This window comes from Staurois parvus, unplaced genomic scaffold (genome assembly GCF_062004578.1).
Source record: "Staurois parvus isolate SC_StPar_1 unplaced genomic scaffold, SC_StPar_1.0 ptg000694l, whole genome shotgun sequence".
NCBI classification, from domain to species: Eukaryota; Metazoa; Chordata; class Amphibia; order Anura; family Ranidae; genus Staurois; species Staurois parvus.
This window is the reverse complement of record NW_028318490.1, coordinates 4,439,788-4,453,027: the sequence shown is the minus strand read 5'-3', so window position 1 is coordinate 4,453,027 and position 13,240 is coordinate 4,439,788. Positions and strand designations below refer to the sequence as shown.

At 38.9% G+C, this 13,240-nt stretch overlaps 1 protein-coding gene across 1 annotated transcript in view; it reads right to left on the bottom strand.

Annotated features, from left to right (window-relative positions):
- Positions 1-1,545: 1,545 nt before the first annotated feature.
- Positions 1,546-13,240, bottom strand: part of LOC149446201 (uncharacterized) — a 96,154-nt gene continuing 84,459 nt past the window's right edge. Inside the window, exons 18-20 of the mRNA XM_089652840.1 lie at positions 12,829-12,924; positions 10,848-10,990; positions 1,546-2,502 (exon numbers count right to left, since the gene is read on the bottom strand). Coding sequence (XP_089508966.1) covers positions 2,219-2,502; positions 10,848-10,990; positions 12,829-12,924 — 523 coding nt within the window. The 3' untranslated portion in view covers positions 1,546-2,218. The remainder of the gene's footprint in view (positions 2,503-10,847; positions 10,991-12,828; positions 12,925-13,240) is intronic.

Here is a 13,240-nt window from a genome sequence, read left to right as displayed (position 1 = left end):
TTGTGGTGCCTATGTGACTGAGTATCCAAACAGTAATGGATATTGCCCGCAATAAGCTGGCAAAGAAAGGCTGACAGCTACCCCTAAAAAGTGAGTTACACTTGGACAAATAAAGACGTGAATAGGTGGATTCTAAAACAACCGTGCATCAAAAAATGAGAGCAAATCAACTCTTAACATCATCTAACAAATATTAATCCTATACCAAATATAGTGATATGAGAGCAAGTGTACTCTCTACCACACCTAATGAATATTAATCATCTAACAAATGATATTCCTAGATCAGATATAATAAATGGTAAACACAATATATAAACAGAATATATATGGTGACAGTCCCATGAAGATGTAGTTCTGTAGACCAAAAAGATGTGTGCTTTCACCACGTGCAGACAGTAAGTGAATTTCTCACTCACCAGAAACAATTGACCCCTCCTAGGTCAAACCTCCCGATCACCAGGAAATCAGATAATTGCCCCCAGTTGGGTGATCACAAGACTCCAAGTATACCAATGGTGGATGGATTCTGAATCACAGGCTCTCCTTATAACAAAGGTGATGCTGCAAGCATCTAGGTGGTGAGACCAATGCTGCATCCACCTAGCTGCTTGGAGCATCACCTTTGTTATAAGGAGAGCCTGGGATTCAGAATTCAAATATTCATTAAAACAAAGCGGTACCTGACCACCTTAACCAGGGTCAATTGTTTCTGGTGAGTGAGAAATTCACTTACTGTCTGGTGAAAGTGCACATCTTTTTGGTCTACGGAACTACATCTTCATGGAACTGTCACCATATATATTGTGTTTACCATTAATTATATCTGATATAGGAATATCATTTGTTAGATGATTAATATTCGTTAGATGTTGTAGAGGGTACACCTGCACTCATATCACTATATTTGGTATAGGATTTGTTAGATGATGTTGAGAGTTGATTTGCTTTCATTTTTGATGCACGGTTGTTTTAGTGCCTATCTATTCACATCTTTATAATACAATAATAGCATAATGCATTTACAGAAGTGGAAAGCGCTCATGCTTCTCAAATCAGCAATCTAAAGCTGGCAATACACTGACCGAAATTTGGCCAGTCCAACTTGACCGGACGCATTTCAATCAGTGTGTGGGTTCCTCGACTTTACAGAAGCCGATTATTCAACTGACTTCTTTCGAAAGAACATGTTGAAAAAAATTGCATCGATCAGCAGCTGGTGTATGGCAGCTTAAAGCCTAGTACAGACTATAAGAAGATCAGATGAATGATCGTGAGGTGGTTTTTTTTGCATGCTAGTCTCATATGGCAAATGAGAGTGCTAATATAGGTACGAAAATTTTCGTAGATCAAATATAACTTCCCATATATGTAGCTATGTACCAGCAAGGAATCAGAAGTGATGTAATGTATGTTCACATTACATGTAATAAGCACATTAGTAAAATTAGAATTTGCATTCCATTATTGTTATTAAACATATTTCTGTCATGAAAACAATGGGTTTTTTTTGAGTTTAAGAACATTTTCTGTTGTATACGAAAGTTATTTTCATTGTCATTTATTTATTCCAGGTCGTTCTCTAGTTTTCAATCATGCGCAGTATTGGTCACTCGATTGTTAATGAACTACTATACCAATTAAACAAAAATCATTTGTTCTGTTAAATAATGAGAAAACTTTTCAAGCTTTGTCCTTCTGGAATTTTCATGTGAACTGTTGTGACTGGCTCTTGAAAGCTGCGTGCTAACAAATACGTTTTTGAACCATCGCTCCAAATGTGTTTTTTTTCATCCAATTTTCTGAGTGTGTACTCGGCTTAAGAGTGTAAGCTCTGGCCTTTCATAAATACATCTATTTACTATTATATAATATTACTATATTTAAATTAATCATACATTACGGGAATAACAAAGGTGCAAGTATGAAATATGGACTAGTAGTAAAATCACTCTTTTGTGCTGATGGATTATTTTGTAGAAACTGCTATGATGAAATTTTTTCTGTCCTTTTCAGACATAGTCTGCGTATTGGGAAAATAAGGTTAAAAACTATCATTTTAAAAACTTTTTGAAACTTGACAGAAAAGTAACCTATGAAATTTAGCACAATCTCTGCTGTGCTTTTTCCCCTTTTCTCAGTTTTGAAGGGTTTCTCACACATCTATACATATACACAACCTCAAAGTCTCATCATACACCATATACATAGTGCTTTCTTAGTTGTGATTTGTTCCTCCAGGTAATCTCTCCTCTTTGTACTCTTCTCCTTTACTTTGTCTCCGTCTCTCAGATGCCGTGTCCTCCCCTTCACTCTCCGTGAACTGTGCTTTGCGCCTCAGACGGAACTTGTCACGGGGAGTAGAGTCTGCTTCATTGAATGATTCAGTACTGCGAATAGTGGAACTTAGTTTAGCACGGCGAAACCGAGTGGGTGTCATCTGAAATGAATGACTGTCAACGCTGACAGAACTTTTACTGCGACGGAGAGTTACCTCACTTCCTAAAGAGGACAAAAGTATAATTGGTTTGTTAACAATTTCAATGTTTTTGTTAAAACTGCACACTTGTGGACAAAAAACAAATATTGTGAAAAACACCATAAGCAGCAAACACAAACAAGAAGATATCCCTTCTAATGTATACAAATGAAATATAACCATTGCCCCGGAAGACGTCTTTTGATGATGAAGCGCACTGGGTGGAGCCTCCTACTGACGTCATTGTGTCCCAGGAAGTGGATGCTGATGCTAGTTTGGTGACTATATTTACATGTGCATGTGTTTTAACTTATGTGAGTGAGACGGCTTGGAAGTTGACCAAGAAGTCCAGAGAGATTACACAAGCGCTTTATGACTGCTCTTAAAGTGATTCTAAAGGCTTAAATATGTTTTTCAAAAAAATAACAAACATGTCTATACCTACCTGCTGTGTGCTGTGGTTTTGCACAGAGTAGCCTGGATCCTTCTCTTCTCGGGTCCCCCACCGGTGCTCCTGGCCCTCCCTCTTGTCGGGTGCTCCCCACAGCAAGTAGCTTGCTATGGGGGTACCCAAGCATGAGCACTCCCCAGCTACTGCACCGTGTGTCATTTCCCCCCGACCCTTCACTCTCCTCATTGGTTCACTGGTTATGATTGACAGCAGCAGGAGCCAATGGTTCCCACTGCTGTCTCAGCCAATGAGGAGAGGGATTCCCAGAATAGCCGAGACTCCAGTGCACGTCGCTGGATCGTGAGGGGGCTTAGATGAGTATTGGGGGGGGGATGCTGCACGAAGAAGGTTTTTTAGCTTCATGCATAGAATGCATGAAGGTAAAAAACCTTGAGCCTTTACAACCCTTTAATTGTAAGGGGGTCATAGGAAGTTGGTAAGTGAATACTCTACTATCACTTTGGGTGTAAAGTGGCTGTCGGTGGCAGTACATACAGTATATAAAATCTCAAGAAGAGGCGTGGCTTCACCTATTTGCACATTGTTGGATGGAACATTTTGAGGATTATTCAGCTCAATTTTTTACTATAAGTTTTTTTTATGTTATTTAATTAATGTATATTTTTGCACTGTGGACATAGATTACTTTTGATTTTAATTGTTTAGCGCAACACAGTTATATTTAATTTGTTAACAATCTACATGATTGTTCATAAGGAGATAAATATTTGAGATTTGGATGGACTTGTGTCTTTTTTCAACCAGATTAACTATGTAACTATGAGAATATTGGTGGATAAGGATAGGATAATGCTAATTTGGTGAACATTTATTTACCTTTTTAAAATAATGTTTACTTATTTTAGTGTAAAATATATAGACACAGCGCCAATAAATTATATATAAAGCTGCAAACCTAACCAAAGAAAAGGTAAGTGACAAAAAATATATAAAGGAATGCGCTAAATACCAAATCACATGAAAATGCAGATAAATACATAAATAAAATAAAAAATATATTTATAAATGTCCGTAATTCATATATAAGTCCAAACACCAAAATAAGTGATTAAAAAAATCTCTTAAACAAGAAAAAACACCGTGTAGCAAAATCCACCACAGAATGAAATGGGTAAACTCACCAGAGCTATTTGCTGATCAAATTATAAATCAGCAAAAATAGCAATTGCTCTGGGAGCGATGATCTGTTGGAGTATCCAGGAGCAATATACTGCAATCAGCCAAATCAGCACACATGGAACAGCTTTAACTGCAAGTGGTCATCGTGCCTTCATAACTTTGGAAATGCTCGGGGAATCAAAGAAGAGTATCATGGTGCAGTATATTAAAACAAGGATAATTTTTATTGTAGCCTAAAATATGCACTCACAAGAAAGGTGTCCAACCGACACCAGCAATAACAGCAATATCAGTCTCAAAAAGCTAAAACAGGGATGAGTCTTGCTCACTGCGATCACAGCTGACAGTCTCGAGGAGCGTCCTGATGTCCCATCCACTAAGCCCCGCCCCTTGAAGACGTCGGATGACGAAACGCGTAGGACGGGTATTTAGCGCATTCCTTTACTTATTTTAGATCACTATAGTAAGGCTGCATGCACATTGAGGCTTTTATAAACATGTTTTTCCACGAGAAAAGCAGCTTAAAAAATGTGACGAGGCCGCATTTTTGCAAACTTGTTTAAGCATATTTAGGCACATCAAGCACCAAGCACTCTGGTGTTTAGTTATTTCATTGGAAAGAATATTAATTTATTCCTGCCATTGAAATAAAAAAAAATGCTCAAGCGCTAAATGCACCTAGTGCTTAGGCACATTTATATACGTTTACCCACATTTAGGCACATTAGTTGTTTTTTTTACCAAAACGCTCCTCTCTTAAATGAACAAGTGATTTTTTTTCTGCCTCTAAACACCTGTAAATGCTTATGTGTGCATGGATGGCTACCATAGAGGGGTGTTTAGAGGAAGAAAAAAAATGTCACATGCCTGTAGAACAGACCCTTTTGAGCTTAAGTGTGCATGAAGTCTAAGCCCTCATGCACACTGGACGTTTTGATAACGCTGGTAACGTTAGCTGTGTAAAGTCGTGTTAAAAGCGTGAGTTTTTCTTCTTTTTTAACTTTTTGCATTAGTGTTTAGCAGAGTTTTGCCGCGATTAGCAGCGTTTTCACACATTTTCCGTTTTTTAACGATTTTTTTACCAACAAAAATATGGGGGGGTAAAAAAAAGTCCAAAAATGCTGGTTTATGGCGTTTTACCATGTTTCTCAGCATAAGAGTGTTTTTACAGCTAAAAAACTCCTTTAGAAACCCACTAGTTTTGAGTTTTTTTTCCTGCCAAAAAATGTCACAGCCAAAAATGTTTATTACAGTCTATGTGTGCATGGACACATAGAATAACATGCTGGGGAGTTTGAAAAAAACGTCAAATGCCAAAAACAGCAGCTGTAAAAACGTCAAGTGTGCATGAGGGCTAAAGATTACAATAGATCATAACAAGCCTTGAGAGTTCAAGCTGAAGGTAAAATACAATGAAAATCACAATAAGCAGGGGTTACTTTAAATGAAACACATGTTAAAATAGATAGTAGATCCAGAGATGTAGGCATCTGAAGCTAAATGTATATCTTGACTGTTTCTGAAAGTCAAGCTTGAACCCACCAATCTAACCTCCCAGGCATCCCTATTCATCAGTGAGGCTGCACATTACCAATAGACCTGGGAGACAGAAGGGTGGTCAAAATCTAACTTTTACTCAAGATTTACATCTAACTCAGTGGCATAACTAAAACCTTCAGGGCCTTGGGGCAAGAAACCATAAAGTTCTCCCCTGACCCCCGGCTGGGGCATTTCCCAAGAAACCTGGTGGCAGAACGCCTAGAACCCAGTCACAAGTGCGACCTGTGTGACCTTGGCAGTTTTTACCACATTTAATTTATTTTTTACAATATTGTTTTGAATAATTTTCTACAATTTCTTTTAGGAGCCCCATTGGGGGACTTTGGTGAAATATCAGGGATCTTTCACTTTCAATGATAATGGTAAACAGGCCTAATGGAGAAGGTGAATCTCCCTATTGGAGCCTAGACAGCAATAAAAAGAGAGAAAACCCCCTGGGAGAGGTTCTAATCCATTTTCAACCTATACAAAACTAAAAAAAAATGTTGCCTTTAGTTACACTTTAATTTAGCCTTTCTGTTAACAGTGACAAAAATTAATAACGGGGAACCCTGCTATTAATTTCTATATCTACTGCTTAGCATGAACAGTGTACAATGTAGGCAATACTATATCTTCATTAGCATGAATAAATTGAAATGTAAAATTCAACCAAAGAATAAGGAATGCAGTATGGATAATGAAAGGAAAACAATAAAGGGCAGAAAAAAAGTGCATTCACATATAGGCGTTTTGAATCATGGGTGGAATCTCCGCGATTCTGCCTGCAATTTCAAAGTGGGCTGTTAAAATGTGAAATCACTCATCAGCGTGTTCTGGTGCCATTAAATTCAATGGCACCTGAAAATGAGCGATTCTGCCGCAAATGCCACATGATATTTCTGCAACAATCACGCAAACAAAATCGCACAATGCGTATTGCCCAAAAGACGTTTTGGTTCACTGAAATGAATGGCAACTGAACACACTGATGAACGATTTTACATTTTAACAGTACGTTTTGAAATCGCAGGAAGAATTGCATCCACGATTCAAAATGCCTATATGTGAACAAAGTCCTATAATGGTGGTAAGTGAAGTTTCCTCTTACACCAGACATCAGTGGAAAGTTCCTTCACATTAGTGGTTAGCAGGGGCGTATTTACCACAAGGCAAACAAGTCATTTGCCTACGGTGGCATTTTTCAGTGGGCAGCGAAAGAAGGGACACGGAAGGGCATAAGGACCAGGTGAAATCCATCAGAGGCTGTGGGCTGTTTGACTGTATGCAGAGCCCGACTCTCGTTCCCGGGGATGTCCGGAGCTGCAAAGGTGTTTCTATCTCTCGCTGGGTGGGGGGGCAACATGGTAGCGGGTGTACGGGGGCAGTGTAAGGCTCTCTCGGCCAGGGGGTGGGGTGGGGGGTTGGTGTGGTCGGTGTCAGACACTCTCTGCAGTGGATGGGGGGGGTTGGGCGATTTTTTTTTGTTGCCTAGGGCAGCACAAAACTTAAATACACCACTGGTAGTTAGGGGAGAATGGCCTCCTTACATTGCTGGTCAGTGAGGGATGGGCCCCATTGCACTGGTGGTCCTTAGGAAAAATGCTCCTTCTGTTTCTTGGTCAGTGGAAAAATGTTGCTTACATTGGTGGTCAGTGGGAAGAATGCTCCTTACTTTGGTGACCAGTGGGAAAATGTTTCCTTACATTGTTGGTCAGTGGAAAGATTGCTCCTATTATACATTTCAAAAAATATAATTACTGATTGCTATCAGTGATTACATATCCGAGAGGCAAACATTTCCCATTGTTTAACCCCTAGAAACCTCTGAAAGAACCCTAGGGTTCCTAAGAATCCTGGTTCAAAAATGGTATTAACCCCATAACAAAAATGTAATATACTGCAACTTACCAATCCTTAGATGTGATGGCTGCATTAGTTTTTTTTGTCTTTATTTCACCTGGTAATCCAGCCAGTAGCACACTTCATGTCTTAGAGTGTCTGCATTCAGAAGTAGTAAAGCAGACATCTTTGGACAGCATGTCAGTCTGGGTAGAGGGTAGTGGTAGGCTAACAAATTGAAGCAGAACTCCAGCTAACGCTTTTGAAGCAGTTGCAGAAACATTTTTTTCTTTTTAGGGTAAAGGTTTTACAAAAAAGAACAAAAGATGACCATTGTAAGCACCCCTGTCAGTGTTAATTGATTTGTCTTAACCCTCTAACTGCTGCTTTGTCTGGACAGCTTGGTCTGTTAAAGGAAGTTGAAAATAGTAGACTTACTGGCTGTATTACCAGGTGAAAATAACAGAAAAAAGTCTAAAAAAAGAAAACTAATGCAGCCACCACACCTACGAATTGGTGAGCTGCAGCTTGATAAAAGTTTTACTTTGGTTTTAATACCACTTTAAGTAATAATGACAATCCTATTTTCAAATAAAGAGACCTCCAGTGGAAATGTAAAAATTGCTCTGATCCATATAAGTGTAAAAATATAAATGAGCAAAAATGGTAAATTGCCCAGATTTGTGACAGGTTTACGCAAAAGCCTATGGAACTGTTAGCACTAATATATGTTATTGTGTAAACTGTAGAGGAAACTCTAGGTAAAAGCTTTCCTCCAAGATCATCATAAGGTCATCACAGAGGACAAGGGGGCACTCTTTACGTCTGGAGGAAAAGAAATTGAATCTCCAAAAACAGGTTTCTTCACAGTGAGAGCTGTGAAAATGTGGAATAGACTCCCTCAAGAGTTGGTTCTGGCCAGCTCAGTGGATTGCTTTAAAAAAAGGCCTGGATTCTTTCTTAGATACACAGAATATAACTGGTTACTAACATTTATAGGTAAAGTTGGTCCAGGGAATATCCGATTACCTCTCGGGGGATCAGGAAGGAATTTTTTTCCCTGCAGGAGCAAATTGGATCATGCTTTGCTGGGTTTTTTTTGCCTTCCTCTAGATCAACTGTGGGTAAAGGATTATAACTGGATGGAATTTTGTCTTTTTTCAGCCAGACTAACTATGTAACTATATAAGATGAACCAAAAAGGGAGTCCATGCTTCCACATTTACATTATGCATTCATACTGTTTATGTAATTCATATTTGTGTACATTTATTTTCGCCCTTCCTTTATTTCCCATGTACTTGTACTTCTTCCCTATCCCCCTTTTCTTACAATGTGTACATTCTCAATTTATGAATAAAGGTTACACAAGGCAGACCGACAAATAACCCATTGTTGGACTTAGGTTACAAATACCTTATTTCAAAATTAAAAAAAAAATAATAAAACAAAACTTTCCAAAACAGATATTTCAAATATGGGTGAATGCTGGTGGTATTGAAACAACTACTGGGTTCTCAAAACTCATGCCCAGTAAGCAGGTCTCCTTATTGAAATTGGTTTCTGGGTCTCATATTGTCATTGAGTTTCGCTGTGCTTATACATTCTCAGTCCTGTAATATAATTTAAAATCCTTTATGGAGAGGAAGACATTTGTAATTGCTTGGTAGGTGGACACACCTTGATGCCCAAATAGAAAGCTCTTGTTGTGCAAGGCACCATGTGAAGAAGTAAATTTGCAATTCAGCTTTTGCAAATTAACCCAAATATCAGACTTGGGTAGACTGACCTTTTTCTAGTACAGTGATGTTTAGAAGTGTCATTCTAACTGTGGAGCTACCCTCGAAGGAGCCGCTGGTAACAACTGGTTCTTCCTTAAAAATACAGAGACTACCCACCACTGCAAGCACCAGTTCATTCCTACCAGCTCCAATAACACAGGGTAGGGGATATCTTTTAAGCATTTACTGCTTAAAGGAACCCCTACAGGAGAGGGGTGCATAGTCACCCCAAATTGATCAATAGCTATAACAGGAGGACAAGCATCTCATGAATTGTCTTGCAGCAGTCCCTCCTGGATGTAACAAGGAAAGTTCAGCACATCTAGGAGTTCATCAGAGCAGTCCCAGTCCATGTAGCAACCTCTGACACTTAGATCACTTCTTAGATCCCTTCTAGCACAAGTACACCCAAAGTCCAGCAAGGTCTTTACTCACAATGTCCTTTTATCTGTCTGCCACTCAACCTCCACAGGCAGATAGATCCTCAGTGAGGGAAACAAAAAGATCCTTCTCCAGACAAAGGACTTTGGAAAAGTGCCCTCCAGTATATACTCCTCCAGCAGTCTTCCCCAAAACCTGTCCTTAAATCTCAACAGCTGTGAATATATGATAGTTAACTTCACATGTATACTGGTGGAGAATTGTTTGTTATTTTTAGCAGCTATGATTACTTTTTAACTACCTTTGCGGATATCAAACAAATATCAACTGTTAACATGATGCTAATGTCAGGATGTGAATCCAAACTCAGGGTCTCTGCTGTGTCTGCTAGTGGTTTCTCCTACTAAGCCACCTAAAGTGCTGGATAGCTCCTTGTCCAATCTCCTGGGCAGTCTTCATTGATACCCTATTTCTTGCTGAACTCCTTTCTCTTCCCTTCAACTTCCTATCTAAAGTGAAGCTCCAGCCAAAAGGGGAAGCTCTGTTTGTCTGCCCCCCCCCCTCCTCTGACACATTTGGCACTTTTTGGAGGGAGCAGGTACTTGGCCCCCCTTGACCCCCGTAGTCTTCTGGGACACTTCACAGGTTCCAGAAGACTGTGGGACCAATATCAAGGCACAGCCTGCTCATGCATGCACAGTAGGAAACCAGGTATGAAGCTGCAAGGCTTCACTTCTGGTTTCCCTCACTTGCAATGCTGGCACAGGAACCCATAGGCTAGTGAAGAACTAGCCTGGGTGACGACGGCACTGGCTCCCTGGACAAGTAAGTGTCCTTATATAAAAAGGACTTTCATTTTTTTGGAGAGGGACCTCCTCTTTGAGCTATGCATCCATACTTACAGATTTATGTTCTTAAGTTTGTATCTTGCTACCACTACTTGGGCATCAACCCTTGGCTGCAGATTCACCAACTACTCTTTGTCGCTCTCCCTTATAAACCTGATACCTTTGTCTATTGATTTTGTCCTGATGTCTGACTATGTTTCTGCTTGCGCCTATACAACTTGTGTACCAAACCAAGCTTGTGAACTTATCTGCCGTTTCAGCTACTGGACACCCAGCCTGACCCTGTGACAGATAAATTAAACTGATTTTCTGGGTATTTTTTTCCTATGTACCATAAAATGACATTAAATAAGCATAAAATGTTCATTAAAACAATTGATACTTACCTTTATAAGGACTCTCTGGCTCTATCACAGGCTCAATAGGAGGTTTAAGAAAGCGAGAGGCTTCTCCAGGTCCTTTTGAAGGTTTGTCCTTAGTCTTCAGAAGCCTCTTCATTTTATCTGCAATCCAGTTACCTCTCCTATGACTAAAATAAAAAAAAAACCCAATTAACTCCCATTTGCCACACATCTAATTACTTTTAGTTTTCAGATACAGTTGCTTGGTGAAAGATACATGGTGGTTATCTGGATATAAGAACTGGCATAGAGAGGCAGATGTCTTCATAAGAATGATGGCACAAGAGACACATCTAGCTGCTTTAAAAGCGACTGGACCAGATGCATTGTACTGTAAGACCTGGCTGATGATGCAACCTCACTCAGAATATGAATGGATCAACCCCATTGCATTAATGTTGCAAGCTGGAAAATCTCTGTGTGCATAAATGATGGTCAATAGCACTCATTATCAGCTGTAAATGGCCTACCTTTGGATGGATGTTTATGACCATGCCTAATTTAACCATACAGCAACTCTGATGAAGAAAAGGATAGTTAAATGATAACTGTAGTTGAAAAATTATTTACATCCCTGCAGGTAGTTTTTTCTTTGCTTTCATACAGTAAGTGTACATTATATAAATTATTCTCCATGAACCAACCTGCCCCAGACCATATGTCTTCCTCTCCCTCTTTAGGCAGTTACCTGCTTTGCATTTACTTTACAGACTGCATTGACAGCTGTTAACATTTAAAAACAATGAAAGCCTCTTATGTTTAAAAGTGGCACGTGGCAATAGATATATTAGTGATATAAGTGGCCCTGAGGAAGTCACATGACACTGTGACGCAACGTGTCGGCCTGACGTAGTGATGCACTTCTGGCGTGGCGGCCATCTTGGTACACCTGTACACCCAGCTGTACACCCATACATACATGCCCTCATCTGAAAGCATGAGGTTTTGGACAGGATCGGCTGCTATGTGAGTGAAGATCTGTTGTTATTATAGTCCCTACTTGACAAATAAAACATACTGCACTATGGGAGGATCTATTTTATGTCTTATTTGAGAGATTGATGCTACATCTTACCTGGAGAGGAGCCATTGGTGGAGTATTAATTTCTGAGGTATTGGGGTGCGACAAGGAGCAGCATTTGGAGTGATAGCTTACTTGGAGGATCCATGAGAGGGATCCACTTAAGCGCTTTGATCCGCAAGGGTCGAAGTGATAAGGTGAGAGGCTTATCCAGATGGTGGTCGGATTGTCATATTCACTTGCACACAAATACCTACACAAGTTTCTGTCATTTTTTGGGTCACTACCAGCAGCTTTTGGACTTTGAGAGCACGAGTGTTTGCTAATTTTTGATCACTATCAGTATTGATTGGACTTTGAGAGCACTGTTTTATTTATTGTTATAGTGTGTTTTTCACTAGACGAGAGGCACGTGTGATTTTTATTCACAGAATATATATATATATATATATATATATAAATGATTTTTTTTCACATGTTTTAGGTTATTTGAATTAATTTTGCAGATTTTTTCAAGTAATGAGCACTAATTATTTTTAATTGATATTTCTATCACAATTTTGGATGTAATTTTGTGTTCACTTATCACTAATTTGTTATATATATATGTGTGTTTGCACCTAAAGGAGTAGCGCTACATTCTTTATTGTATTAGTTTGTGTGTACACATGTTGCTTTACTTATCTACTATATTATAGGTGACTGAGGAAATGCTTTCTCCTGCCTGCAGCAGAGAGATGACATCATTCTTCCAAAATGTCATTACCCTGGAGCTCAATGTCTGATACAAAATAATGCTTTATGGAAAATTATTCTGCTGCTATATATTGTGATATCATAAAAGTAATAATGAACACATCCATACATATTTTCATATTTTAGACACATATCCTCAATTTGGTATAATAAACATTTTGTGCTATGATCCGCTGCTACTCGGATTACCTTTGTATTGCTGGAGCTGGTTCTAATACTCGGTACTGATCCATAATCTTATCGAGCAGTTTTTGCTTTTCGTGCTTAAGCTCTGTTAGCTTCTCTCTATGAATAAAAAAAAACAATGATCATTTGTTGTATTCAATTTCTACTTTTATTCTATAAGTTTTAGTTCTAAAATATTTGATAACTGGCAGATTTGCTATGTAATCTAATGTGTTTAATAAGGGGCATGGGAAGTTTTAAAGAGCAAGTTCTATCCCTGAGGAGCAGAAAAGTGCTTCTACATCAGTAAATATATGGTGGAGTAGTAAGAGTGGACAATACCCTAAAGGTCCATTTATACTTCTGCACATAGAAATAGATGCATTTTTCAGAAATGATGACAATAAAAAAAATGAAATAGAACTATCCAGGAATT